Source organism: Anguilla anguilla, chromosome 1 (genome assembly GCF_013347855.1).
Source record: "Anguilla anguilla isolate fAngAng1 chromosome 1, fAngAng1.pri, whole genome shotgun sequence".
In the NCBI taxonomy this organism is placed as follows: domain Eukaryota; kingdom Metazoa; phylum Chordata; class Actinopteri; order Anguilliformes; family Anguillidae; genus Anguilla; species Anguilla anguilla.
This window is the reverse complement of record NC_049201.1, coordinates 79753146-79767429: the sequence shown is the minus strand read 5'-3', so window position 1 is coordinate 79767429 and position 14284 is coordinate 79753146. Positions and strand designations below refer to the sequence as shown.

General features: G+C 43.9%; 1 protein-coding gene and 1 pseudogene across 8 annotated transcripts in view; both read left to right on the top strand.

The window, feature by feature from the left end:
- Positions 1-3198: 3198 nt before the first annotated feature.
- On the top strand, positions 3199-11078 carry LOC118223124 (annotated as a pseudogene).
- Positions 11079-13887: 2809 nt separating this feature from the next.
- wdr35 (WD repeat domain 35) overlaps positions 13888-14284 on the top strand; it is a 38134-nt gene continuing 37737 nt past the window's right edge. For all 8 annotated transcript variants that reach the window (XM_035392731.1, XM_035392716.1, XM_035392723.1 and 5 more), the window contains exon 1: positions 13888-14179. In XM_035392731.1, the coding sequence (XP_035248622.1) occupies positions 14156-14179 (24 nt within the window). In that variant the 5' untranslated portion in view covers positions 13888-14155. The remainder of the gene's footprint in view (positions 14180-14284) is intronic.

The window sequence follows — 14284 nt, the reverse complement described above, 5'->3', positions numbered from 1 at the left end:
GTAGGTGCCCCTCGTGGATCAAGCGAGCTGTCGCTGCTGCTCTACTGTGATGTCAGCAAATTACATCAAATCAGTTTTTGTGCCGTCAGCTGGTGTAGTTCCCTGCTCGGCCTGTAGGGGGCCGTCTCGGGCCTCGCAGGTTTTCGCTGTGCCGCAGGCCGGTGGTTATGGCCATGAGAGGAGAGCCCTGGGTCTTTTGTGCTTTTAAGGTAAACAGGTCCCAGCTTTCTGCTTCTGTGCCACGCGCTACACTGCGACGCACATGGAGCTAAGCTGGTGAGGGTAATGCCCAGCGGTCAGAGAGGCCAGGGGTCCAGGGAGGGGTGCCAGTGTCTCTTTGCTGGAATACAGGGCACAGTGTGCCAGAGGGGGAGGGGGAGCTGAGAGCTGGCCGTTAAAACCCGCAGGACACGGTCGAAAGGCGCCCCCCTGCGGGGCGAACCGTTTTTTGGCTGAAATATGGGACGGCCCTGCTGATCTGGGACTTGTGTTTGCCTGGCCCCCGGTTCTGTGGAAGGAGGTAGGTGGGGTGGCGGGGGGAGGGGGGCGGGGGGAGGGGGGCGGGGGGGGGGGAGGGTGACGAAGCTAAACTGACTCTGCAGTGAAGCTGCTGACGTTCTGTATGTGCTGCAGAGCCTCTCGACCAATCAGAGACAGGCTGGGGTGGGGTGTGTGTGTGTGTGTGTGGTGGGGGCTGTGGTGGAGGAGGGGGGGGGGGGGGGCAGGCAGCAGACAGATGGATGCTGGGATTATCCTCTGTGTGGGACACATCCTGCAGCGGTGCTGACATCATAGCTTTTTGAACAAACCATCACATACTCGTGTGCACACACACTCTCAAACACATACTCACACATACACCCACACACGTGTGCACACACACACACTCTCTCAAACACACACGCTCACACATACACCCACACACGCACACATACACACACACACACACTCACACGTATAGGCACACACACACACTCTCTCAAACACACTCACACATACACCCACACACGTGTGCACACACACACACTCTCTCAAACACACACGCTCACACATACACCCACACACGCGTGCACACACGCACACATACACACACACACACACTCACACGTATAGGCACACACACACACTCTCTCAAACACACTCACACATACACCCACACACGTGTGCACACGCACACATACACAGACACTCACACACGTATGCACACACACACTCACACAAACACCAACACAGGTGCGCACACACACACACACACTCACACGCATGCGCACACACACACACACACACTCACACGCATGCGCACGCACACACACACAGGAGCACCTCTGCTGTACTGAGGGGATATTGGGTATTTCAGATGCTGTAGTTGTGGGGTGGGGGCTGTGGGGGCTGTGGGGGGGGGGGGGGGTGCTGTGGATGGGACCTACTTCCTGCCAGCAGATAATAACGGAAATAAAATCATGGCTTTTGTGCAAATGCAGTAATCGCATTTTCTACGTGGGCGGTAATCTCGGTGACCGGGAAATGGTTCTATATATTTATAAAGCCATGTTTTTTTTCATGTACAATTAATGTAAAATGTTGAGAGAGAAGTTGTTAACAGAAAAAAAATTTCAGTGTATAAATCAACGCATATAGAACACAATACATATGGTCCCAATTGGACTAGCACTGCGTGAACACTGGACATTTTACTGTGTGTGGGTAAGGACTCCATTTTCTCTCTCCTTCCCCGAGTTGTGCCACAGCACCCATGTATTTCTCCTTCCTGAATTAAGCTCCAGGCTTCTCGGTATCTTCAGACGGTTTCTGCTTGAATGGAAACGTCTGAAGTCATAACTGAATAACAGGTGATATAAAGACACAGCTCAGGCATTACCTGCTCAGGTGTGCACACCTGTAAATGCGTCCTGAACGCGATGCTTACACAGCAACGGGAAAGACCCCCCGGCGTTCAGCACGTGATGGCCGGGGAGGAGATAACGGAAATGTCAGGCTTAGTCTGTTCCGGTAAAATATTTTCTCATAATCGGGACTGGTGGTGAAAGGAGACCGTAGATGTGATCTCGGGTGAGTCAGGACTGCCAGAATCGGTCTGAAATCGGTCAGATGTCAAGCAGATGTTTTTTTTTTTTTTTTGGGCGGGCTGGAATATTCATTACCCGAAATTAGTTGATTAAGTATATCTGAGCCTAATGGGTATTTTCTGTTTGAATCGAAGGCAGAACTGAATTGGAGAACTGTGAAGTGCTGGAAATTACAGGATGATGAATGCATAGTCCTGCAGTATGGTGAAAATGGTGGCGTGCTCAATATCGATCAAGAGGGCTGTTGGAAGCTTCTTTTTTTCTTTTTTTTTGAGGGCAGCACAAACCAGTTAGGTGTGCCAGGCATATTTAAGATTTGCCTACTGTAGGAATCCGCACTGGACCGTTTATTCCTGGGTCTGCACGAGTGATTCTGTAGGCTATTCGTATGCCGAACACAGTCTGTAAGAAACAAAATGCATTTGATAATCTACAAAAGAAATGTCAGTCGAATGGTTCTGTTTTGATAAAATTTGAATGCAAGCCCAGTGCTTCGAAAGTAGGCCATTTGAATCGTTCCCTCCGGTGTTGAGTCCGGGGCGAATACAATTAAAGTGAATAGAGCGCCATCTTGTGTGCATCATGACAATCAAATTGTTGAAAAAATTTGGACGTTGTCCAGACTGTCAAATTCATATGCTGTAGTGGCTATGCTGAACCGCACATACTTAAACAGTACAAGAAAAAACAAACATATTATTTTCAAAACCTGTACTTTACCAGGAAGCATCTTAAATTGAATTACATTCCGAAAGTGAAACGCAGAAAATGCGTCTTCCCAAAATTGATATAGCTATTATTAATGTACTTAAATACATTTGCACAACTTCTTTGGTGATATAAACCAGTTTATTTGATGGAAGATGCTGGAATATAATTTGTGAAATGTTCAAAATCGTGGAAAAAATAATTAATGACAGCCATAAATTTGAAAAGCTGTAATCAATTTTCTACAATGATTTTGCCGTTGCGGCACTCTCAGGCTGTATTGGCATGTTAGCACGATAATAAGGCGTGTTTTCAAATTCTTTACATTTCTAGGCTCTAGAGCTTAATTGTACCACACTTCCAGGAAATTATCAATTCTATATTTAGGATAATAAACGAAAGAAGCCCAAAAGGTGTCAATTCTTTTATACAAGCGATTAAGCAACTCGCCTCTAATGTAATTTGGGTTTTTGTTTGATTTCTTGTTAAGGCCGATTTCTTGTTAGCATAATCCTTGTCTCTCTATAGCCTCAGAGTGAAAACCAACATTGTTTCCACTTCACATGGGAACTACATTTGAAATTGGCTTCTTCTTAAAATCAAACCCTAATGAATGTAATAGGCGGTTAAATATTCTGTTTTGAAACTATATCGGGTAGGCTGCGTAGTCTAACAAATTCCCTGAAAGCAGGGTGTTCTCATTTTTTTTTTTTCACATTACATCTCACTTTGGATTGGATAGGAGTCTTACACGTGTCTTGGTCAACGTTCTTTAAATTTGCTCACTGCGCTCAGACGCGCATAAAGACCGCGCGAGAACGTTTAACTGATGTGAGAAGAACAAACTGCAAAACAATGAAATCCTTATTCGGGGGTCTGCTGTACTGTTTGTCCGTACTGGTGTGTGAGGTCCGGGGAACGTACAGGCTTTACGGATACGACCCACAACGACATGCGACGAGACCTGTTGCGCGACCGCGCTTGCACCCGAATTTGCAACCGCTGCACAATACGCTCAATTCAGGAGGTAGGTTATTTCCGATCTTCGAACCAGTAGCATTTTCTCTGACTTGTCAATTGTACAGTGTATGCACCTTACACAAAGTGGGCATATAACTGCTAATTATTTAAAAAAAAATGTATTAATGTTTTATTTACTTTAGTGGATATTTTCAAGATAAACAAAGCCTTATGTTTTTTGACAAGGTTTTCATGACACACACACGCAAATTCAGTTGTAATGCTAATCTGTGGAAACATAAAATAATAGGACAGAAAAAGTACATTATTTGTTTATCACGGGTACAGGTTTAACGAATCTGATAAAATGTTGGAATCCAGTTAATGTTGCTTAAACGTCATCTAAAGAGCTTTCACACTTTATTTATTAGTAAGTGGCCTTCACAAAATTTTTTTTATTATTATTTGTACAGTGTTATACTAATATTAAATTCAAGAAGACAATTCCTGATTATACAACATCATAGCCCTTCTTATTTTGAAATCTTTTTGAACCAATGTCATGATTTATGAAAATTTTCTTCCACAGATCGCTTTAGTTTACATTAGACTGACAGTAGCGGTACAGACGTATTCGCCGATATGCTAACCTAATCGTTATCGTATTATCCTCAAATGTTTGCATCCAAATCAATATCCAGTAGCATGTGGGGTAAAGGTAATTTCCCAATTTCGGGATCTGGGACTGAAAAAATTGGTTTGAATTTACATTGTAAAAGTAATTGGAATGCCTTTGCTCCTTGTACAAATGTGAATGCTTTAATTGCACCACAACATTCATTTGACAAGAAGTGTCGGCCTATGGACCGTTCTGTAGCATTCAATAGTCTCAAAAAAGTAAGCTAAAAGCTCTGTGTGAGTAACAGCTAGCATCTTTAAAGCTATGCTTCATCTCTAGTAGGCTAATGTTTGTCATTCTTGGGAAAGAGTTCAATACATTGGATATTAATTCAACACCTATATGTAAAAGAAAAAAAAAATCTTGACAAAATAGATTTGGAACAGAATAGCCTAAATTAATGTTCAGATTTTTTATGATGTTTTATATAATGTTTTGTTCTTAATGATTGCCTGGTGAAATAAAGGTGAAATAAGAATAAAATAAAATGATTCAGACGACGCATTTAAATCATATATAAATTAATATATCGCCTACGAGCAATATACATGCACACGTGATTTAAAAAAACTACAACGGTATTTTATTTGCTGTCCATGTACCGCTGCAGATGCACGTCCTTCCGTGCAGGGCCTGAAGCACGAGACACACATCCAAAAAGTTCGCCGGTGCTTAGCCAACTAGCGGCATGCTTCTGCTAATAACATTCCGCCGTCTCCCTCCAAAGCAGCGCCAACGCCGCGGACGTCTTCCCCGCGCGTGCCGCTGCCAAGCTATTAACCAATGCTCTACCGCTTCTCCCCTTCTGGTGGCCCAAAGTACACGGCAATAAATACAGGTTTTATGGCTATCACTACTATCACCAACCGCCGAGGATATCGCCGCCGGTCATATACCCTCAGCCAACCACGCCCTCGCCACCAGAGCAGCCGGTCAGTACCCAAAGTGGCATCACCCCCACCGTCACCCCCACCGTCAGTGCTGACACAGGTAGAAGATTCCTCAGTGAACGAACGGTTTTTTTCTTGACCAAACCACACCAGTCACAATCAATTCGTTTTTTTCCCCCAGCCTGAAGAGTATCTTCTTGTGTGTTCTAGTGTTCATTCCTCCTTGCTTCGTTTCTTTCCCTTTGAACATTTACCTCTTTTCTTTTCATTTTCAGGTGACACAGATTACAGTTAGTACAAATACTGCTATTTTATTTATGTATAAATAGGCCTACATTATGGTAGGTCTGCAGAGAGAAGAAGAGTAACATGAAATATTTACTGTGAAATCTATCGCTTTAGATTTTCAGTTTTTTAAAATCATCACTGCTTTATGTTCTTTGATGGCAGGTTAGCCTACTAATGAACACATAACAGCAAGGTTTCCGTTTATTGCCAACGGCATCTGTTCATCTTGAACCCATAATCTTTTATAGATTAAGTGCTTGGCTCACTGCTTGTGAAAAAGACCTTGCCTCCAGTTAAGACCAAGAAAAAAGGAAATTTCACCTTTGGGATGAATGGGGTCAAAGACTTCTATTAATCAATTATGCCTGTTCATATTTCTGTCCATGATTGTGGGATTCTTTTGAAATCACTTTGTTATTATTTAAGGCCAAGGATAAAAGATAGACAGGCTAGTACACATTCAATCTTGGAAGGCTTGTTTTATGCCCTGTGTGGACAAAACTGATTTTGCATTGTGGGATCGCTTATAATTTTTCAGATGACCGTTAAAGAATGTACATTGAAAAGTAAAAGGAAAAATTCACCAAGAAAGTAACAGAAACTGATAGATAATCTAAAGGCAATGATACAAACACCCTGAGCATGATATATGTAATTTCTAAGACAGCTTTATAAGACAGCTCTCCTAAAAGTTGGAGAAATGGCTCCTGATGAACTCCTGTTCAATACTAAAAGTATGTGTGCATTGGTATTTCATGCACTGGGTTACTTGTCATTAGGTCATTAGGTCCACTGCAGAGTCTTTACCTACCAAACCTATGAGATGTTGCTGAAATGCTTGATGAGCAACGTATCACAATGCCAAACTGGAACACCAATTCTTTTTCAAGCACAATGCCATTTAATAAAAAGTACATGTTACAATTTACGAAAATGAATCAAGCTATTCATTAGATTACAACCACAGTAAACAAGGGCAACAACATAAGGACTAATTTAACTAATTGTGGTGAATTTTTCCTTTAAAGAGAGTAACCTGGAATGTGCTGTGCGGATTTGCCACCAGTCAACTTCAGCAGTCCAACTTTGCTTCTGCACAGCAAGCTACTCTTCTACTTAATGCCTGATTCTGCTTCTCTCTACTTAATGCCTAACTGAAGCTGTTATCTGATTGGCTAAATGTGCGAATGCCTGACTGGAGCTGTTATCTGATTGGCTAAATGTGCCAATGCCTGACTGAAGCTGTTATCTGATTGGCTAAATATGCTCAGATCTCAGAGATGGGGACCTTGTTGAGGCTCACCAGAAGCTATAGTCATGGTGGAATATAAAAACCCGGTCACAAAGTGATCTCTCATTATTCTTCTGTCCGTTATGTTTGAAATGCGGGTTTTTTTTGCGGAAATGTTGTGAGCAGGGGAGCCCAGACGGTTGTAGACGGGGTGGGAGCCCGGCGGGTGAGATGAGGGGGTGTGAGCCCGGTGGGTAAGATGACGGGGTGGTTTTGGGATTGGTGTTCAAGCTGCATTACCCCTGTTTGTCCAGCAGTGACGCACTGCAAGAGCCGCCCGCTGGACCTGGTCTTCATCATCGACAGCTCCCGCAGCGTGAGGCCCGGCGAGTTCGAGAAGGTCAAGGTCTTCCTCTCCGACATGGTGGACACGCTGGACATCGGGCCGGACGCCACCCGGGTGGCGGTGGTCAACTACGCCAGCACGGTCAAGATCGAGTTCCTGCTCAAGGCCTACCTGAGCAAGGTGGCTCTGAAGCAGGCGCTGGCGCGGATCGAGCCGCTGTCCGCCGGCACCATGACGGGCCTGGCCATCCGGACGGCGGTGGACGAGGCGTTCACCGAGGCGTCCGGCGCCCGCCCGCGCAACGCCAGCATCTCCAAGGTGGCCATCGTGGTGACGGACGGCCGGCCGCAGGACAAGGTGGAGGAGGTGTCGGCGGCGGCGCGCGCGTCGGGCATCGAGATCTACGCCGTCGGCGTGGACCGCGCCGACATGCAGTCGCTGCGTCTCATGGCCAGCTTCCCGCTGGACGAGCACGTCTTCTACGTGGAGACCTACGGCGTCATCGAGAAGCTCACCTCCAAGTTCCGGGAAACGCTGTGTGGTAAGCCAGAAGCCGAATAGCAAAACGTTCTGTCCCGCCGCACTTTCAGGGATGGCCAAAAACATTCTGAATTGTCTTTTGGTATAAAATACAAAATGGCGCCCACAATATATCCACATACTTCTATAAAATTGGTGTTCCTTTGTCACGGGTATACACAATACGAAAGAACTGGCCGTCCATTTCATAGCGACATTTAACAGTATAGAAGCAGGACTTGGTTTTTGACAGCTTCGCCTGTCATGTGAACATTTATGTGTAAGTTGGTTAGTTTGTTTGTTTGAGAGGATACACATTGTCGCACCAAATGAACAAAATGTTTTGGAATCCAGAATCTTCTCACAGGGCTTAGCGTCTTAACCACCCATTGAATAAATGCAGTTGTACTTTGTTTTTAACTAATTTGATATATCAGTATGTACATCGTATGCCCGTATATTCTGTACAATGCAGCGTCTTCTAGCGTCTGTCTGTAACTTGGTTTTATCCCTCACTTAATGAATGAATCTCAGTTGTGAAGTTATTTTAAATTCACTTAATTCAAACCCAATCATAGACACGGTCGATTGATTAAAGCTGCACTAACCCTGCTTGCTTGGTGACGTTGTAACTCGTGCAGTCGCTGCCCAGGGAAATCTTTCACGAGTGTTTGTTCCAGGTCTGGATCCCTGTGCGCTCGGACACGACTGTGACCACATTTGCACCAGCGTGAACTCCTCGTATTACTGCCGGTGTCGGGAGGGCTACGTCCTGAACGAAGACAAGAGAACGTGTGCACGTAAGAGCGCCGGATTGCCGCCGTCGCTGATGAATTCCGAAGGGGGGGGGGGGGGGGGGGGGTGGGGGGCGGTTTTTTCGGGTGAATGGGGCTAGGGGAGTGGAGGGGAAGGAAGGTGAAGTTACATACGCTTTGCCTGTAACCCACGACTTGGTTTTACAGTGCTTCTGACGTAGCCATTAAGGGGATGAGACCCGTATGAATCCCGTCATGGAGGCCCGGAGCGTTCACTCAGCAGTTAGAGAATGCAGACCACAAAGAGAACACAGAGGAACACAAGGGTATACATGTAACATTATCAAATGTAGTGAGCATTCACTGGTAAGGGGGTAAACACCAGAGAAGGGTAACTGAATATTACCCATTTTGGAATGTACATCAGTGCAGGTCCATGAAGGTATTCTGGGACGATGCTCCGATTATTATTATAGTGTTTAGTAAGGGTTTTTTTTTTTTTTTTTGCTATGTATGGAAATACAACATTGTGTTATAAATCAAAGCCTTTTACCCAGCGAGCACTCCATCATGTCACTGAGAGCTAAAATAATTTAGCCTCTGCTACTGTATATCACTCAGAGTTATAGTGATTTAGCCTGTAGATGAAATCCAGCACATTTTTTATTCAGTTTCTGTGTCTCATCCAGAGAATATGAACTGAGCAGCATTTGATTTATGATTTAATTTTAGTAGAACATTCAATTGCATCTCTTATGAAATGCATATCTGATATACAGTACATAGTACACACACACACACACACACACACACACACATTCAGTGTCTGTGGTTGCCATGCAGATGTAGAGTACTGGTAACTTTGTCTTTTCCTGCACAAATTCAAAAACGCTGTAGGGTGTGTTTGCAGTCGTGGGCGTGGTCATAGAATCTCCACCTTTGGAGCTGAAGGCTCGCTCCTGCAAGGCCAGGGTGCTTGACCTGGTCTTCGTTGTCGATGGCTCCAAAAGTGTCGGTCCGGAGAACTTCAAGCTGGCGAAGCAGTTCCTCAACCGCATCGTGGACTCGCTCCAAATAGCACCCAGTCCACCTGGGTCGGACTGGTTCAGTACGCCGGCGTGGTCCGGACCGAGTTCAGTTCGCACCGGCACGGCACCAAGAAGGTCGTGAAGCAAGCGGTGGGTGGACGGGTTCCGGTACATGGCCAAGGGCTCGATGACCGGCCTGGAACTGTGCCACCTGCTGGAGAAGAGCTTCGGCGCGGCCGAAGGAGCCAGGCCCCCAGCGGCCGCCGGCGTGCCCAGGGTCGGGGTCGTCGTCGTCTTTGCGGAAGGCCGGTCGCAGGACCACGTCTCTGACCACGCCCGGAGCCTCAGAGACCGAGGTGAGCTTTCTCCGCGTTTCACGATGATGCCGCGCTTTGTTTCGCCTGAACACGCAACGCACGCGCGCTACGGGATGAGGAACTTTGGGCCAGGTTAATGCAGGGAAACTTCAGAGCTTAAACAGAAGAATTTAAGTAAAAATACCATGTCCTGCCAAAATGCTGCTGGTTTACCTGCTAATTATCATGCTCCTTAGACTGTCTTCGTCAAACGAAGTTGTGTAAGGTGTTGTCCAGGCCTTACCTGAGATTTGAGGGAGTCTTGTGTTGTGTGCCCGCAGGTGTGGAGATGTACGTCGTGGGCGTGGGGAAGGTGGAGGAGCTGGACCTTCTGGAAATCACCTCCAAACCGCATGGCGAGCATTACTTCTACTCCGCCAGCTTCACGTCTATGAAGGCCATAGCCAAGACCCTAAAGAGCTGGTTGTGCTCCGGTAAGGAGGGCCAGGAGGAGGCGCAGGAGGAGGTCCACGAGGAGGTGCACACGGACACCCTGCTGCACGCACTTCTTCTCCTGCCAATCACCCCGGAATGGCTGAAGGAAGAAAACAAGGAAGTGGCTGAATGAAAGGGAGAAAAAAATAAAAAATAAAAGTCTTGTGTTGCCCTGCTTTGGGTTTGTCGCTGTGCTGCCCCGATGCACGCTGATGTCTCGCCCTGCTTGGGGACACGCCCTCTACCGGTTTGTTCCAGTGTTACCATGACGAAATTATTTTTCATTCGGCCGTTCTGCCGAGCGGCGATCTGTCGTACTCACCGTGACCAAATCAAGCCCTAATCGCGGAATGGCCCTGGCGCATGAATAACCGCTTCTCTGGAATTTGGCTTAATTGCCGACCTGTGCTTTAATCAGCCGCAACGTGATTATTAATCCCCTTGTGATTTAGCGCTGCCACGATTCTCTGATGATTCAGATCGCTGCGCTTGTGAAAGATCTACATGTTCACAGCCGGTCCTGCTGATTCACAGTGCCTGTGCAATCTCTGTGGACATCACAGTGGGTTGAGGTTATGACAAATATTTCTCACAGAAATTATACAGCATCATGTTTTTGTTTTTGTGTTTCTGCAATGTGTGTTAGAGATATGCAGTAAGAACGCAGATGGTTAACTGAGGCCTGTGTTTAGTGCGTGCTTGTGTGTGCGCGCATGTGTGCGTATGTGTGTGCATGTGGGTGTGTGTATGTGTGTGTGCGTGTGTGCATGTGTGCATGTGTATGTGTGTGTTCATCTGCTTGCGTGCATGTGTGTGGAACTAACTGGAATGTTCTCAACTCTTTTCAGTTGAGGTGGTGGCAGAGATTGTTGAAGACCCTTGCAAGTGTGAAGCTCAGGTTGCCTTCCAGAGGAAGATGCTGTCCACCATTGAGGACCTGACCAGCAAACATATCCTTTCATTTCTGTCTCACACACTGCCCAACTCAAGCTATAATTTTACTGTATTATTTATCTGTTATCTTGTTTTATGTGTTCTTCGAGAAGTTCTAGCAAGACTTCTTGGACTTTGTTGTGTTTGCTCAAAAAAATAATTTGCCCTGCTTCATAAAGAGAAGTTTAATTCCTTGACTTATTTTCCCACTAGATCTTATGACAAAGAAGGTTCAACAATTTGAGAACAAAATGTACAATTTCTAGGCAACAAGACCACACCCCCTTCTCTTGGGAAACGCTGTAGAAAGCCACCTTGTCCGCAGCTCGCTAACCCAGCTAATCCCATGTGCAATTTAGCTTTAATCTCCTGCTGCTGGGACGTACCACCCGTTCACTATAGGCCTCTATAAACCCCTCAATGTGCAGCCATGTTGCTAACTCTCCATGCTAACCGTGGACAATAACATGTCTTTATGTGCAGGGAAGATGATGTTCTGGCATATCCCATAATTCCTCAGTCCTGTGTGGCTCCTTCTATTTTTGACAGGCACATGAGAGACATACAGCTGTCACCCCTTCGACCCTGAACACCTTGCTACAGTAACCAGAGTGTACAGTATATGCATGTGTATCTATATTCTGTGTATCACTAACTGCTTTAAATCTTTACCTAAGCTAAGTTTTGTTACATTTTTTAAGGCACCAGTAATGAGCTGAATTTTTAAAGCAAGAACTTTTTTATTTGGTCCTGTATTTGTAAAAAAAAAAAAAAAATCCTTTAATTTTGTACAAATATGGACGTAGGTTGAGTTACCCTAAGTCTAAATGGCAAAAGGTTTATTTAAATGGGGATTACAAAAAAGAAAAAAAATCATAAAAATGCGTGGAAATGTGCAGTGTGAATTCTATTCTATGTGGGACACTTTGTAAAAATGTATATGTGACAATAAAGAATTATTGGAAAAGTGTATTGTGGTAATAGTTTTTTGTGAATTGAGATCAATAGTTTGTTTTACGTGCAGATTTTATTTTATAGCACGATAAACAGAGTTGGTGTCAATATTATATGCATCAGTTAAGGACGGGGGAAAGGTGCAAACCGTAATTATTTCACAAATAGACATGCACAGTGACAAGTATCAGGCAATGATACAGCAGTTTGAAATGAGTTTATCTTAGCCAGGGATGTATGCTGTAAATGAAAGGGATAGTCCACTTTTTTTTTCAGAAATTCACTTTTTGGCTACCCATAGTTAGTTAGTGGGTAACTAACTTACCCATCCAGTACAAAAATATTAGACAATATCTATGGGCTGCACGTTAACTTTTTTAAAAATAATATCAATTATAGCCTATCACCGATACTCACAAGCTTGTGCTCTTATGCTTAATAATTAAGTAAGCGAAGTTAAAATGTCTTGCAATACAAATAAAATGAGCTACATTTTTCCTTCATAAAGTGACATTTGTGCTCGCCTGCTTCTTCCAAGAATATGAAAATATGCAATTTGCATTTTTTTTAAACTAAAATTTAAAAAATGGTAGCGTTGGTATTGCTATCGGTCAATATGGCCATTAAAACAATGGTTCTTGATATCAGTTACAGAATTTTCATATCATGTATCTCTACTTATAGCCTATTACAGCCTAGCAATATGGTACGTCATGTGAAGTACATGATTTAAAATGATTGCATTGCACTTTTTGTAAAATGAGTTAAAGAAATGTTCATTTCAAAAATTGAGACCTAAATTTCCTGCTCTGGAAGACAAAATGTCTCAGACGGGCAAAGATGTCGAGAGCGAGATGTCATTATCTTCAATGTTCACATCTGAATTGTGAATGTTACCACCAATGTTCACAGAGCCACACTGTGCACTGCTGGACAAATAAGCAAATGTGACGTGCCTACAATGCCACGCACCACGAAGAATTCGCTGAAATTACAACTTCAATTTCAAGTCTGTTCTAAGACTGGTGATACTGGTGATAGACTATATTTCAAAGTCCAGTGGCTAATCAGATAATCACACGCATGCAGACAATGAAAGTTTTATAGTGGTACTGTAATATTTAAAAAAAACGACTTGCAACAGTCACAGGTACATAGAAGCATTTACAATCCCCAACAGAAGATACGTGGTTACTCTGAGTCAATAATCTTCTTATGAAAAAAAAAGAAGAAATAATCTTATTATTTAATTATATAATTCATTTACTGTTTAGAACAAAATCTCCTCTACCCAGGCTGACTTATATTGCTTACATTTCACATAATCTTTAAAATGTATAGTTGGGTTTAAACATGAAATTCCATGTTTTACACAAGCTAACTGTAATGTTACGCCAAGGTGTAACTCTTTGATAATCCCAATTATCGGTCGCATTTAGTCCATGAATGGTCAAGCATCGCTCCGTGCTGCTTCCCCATATAGGCCCCTAATGTTCATAATCTTAATATTGTGTTCTTTCTGAATGTTAAACAATCTCCCCTCCGTTTCTGAAATACATTTCCATGATCACAACAGCATTAAAAAAAAACCCCAAACCCTACGCTAAATTATGCGCCCACAGGCACGAACGCTCACCACCAGCCGCAAGTGACATCACAAAAACTACAAGCACAGACTACAGAGACCATTGACCATGGCACAGGAAGTAAATATTAACCACCCTGTTTTCCGGTTTGTGGTTACCAGGACACCGAGGAAACAGCAGCTTCTGCAAACGAAACGTATCCATGCACAACTAAAGCTAGTGGATAATACATGGCCCTAAAAACTATATGGTCAGATACAATTGGTAAAAATACGTTATATAAAATTGGTTTATGTGCATATTATTTTAGAAAGTTCGCTTTAGTTTGCTAGCTTGTAGCTAGCCAGCAAGCAACCATAGTTGGAACCAAATCTCAGTTCTATTTAACGCTGCTGGAAATATGTTTATTTATCTCAGTAAAAAGGTAAGATTGCACAAAATGACTTGAGTCCTTTTTTCAAAAGCGACCTGCGTCTGGCCACGCGGTGTATTAGCTGTAGGAAAGTATTTTATTTCTGTTTGTTGAAAA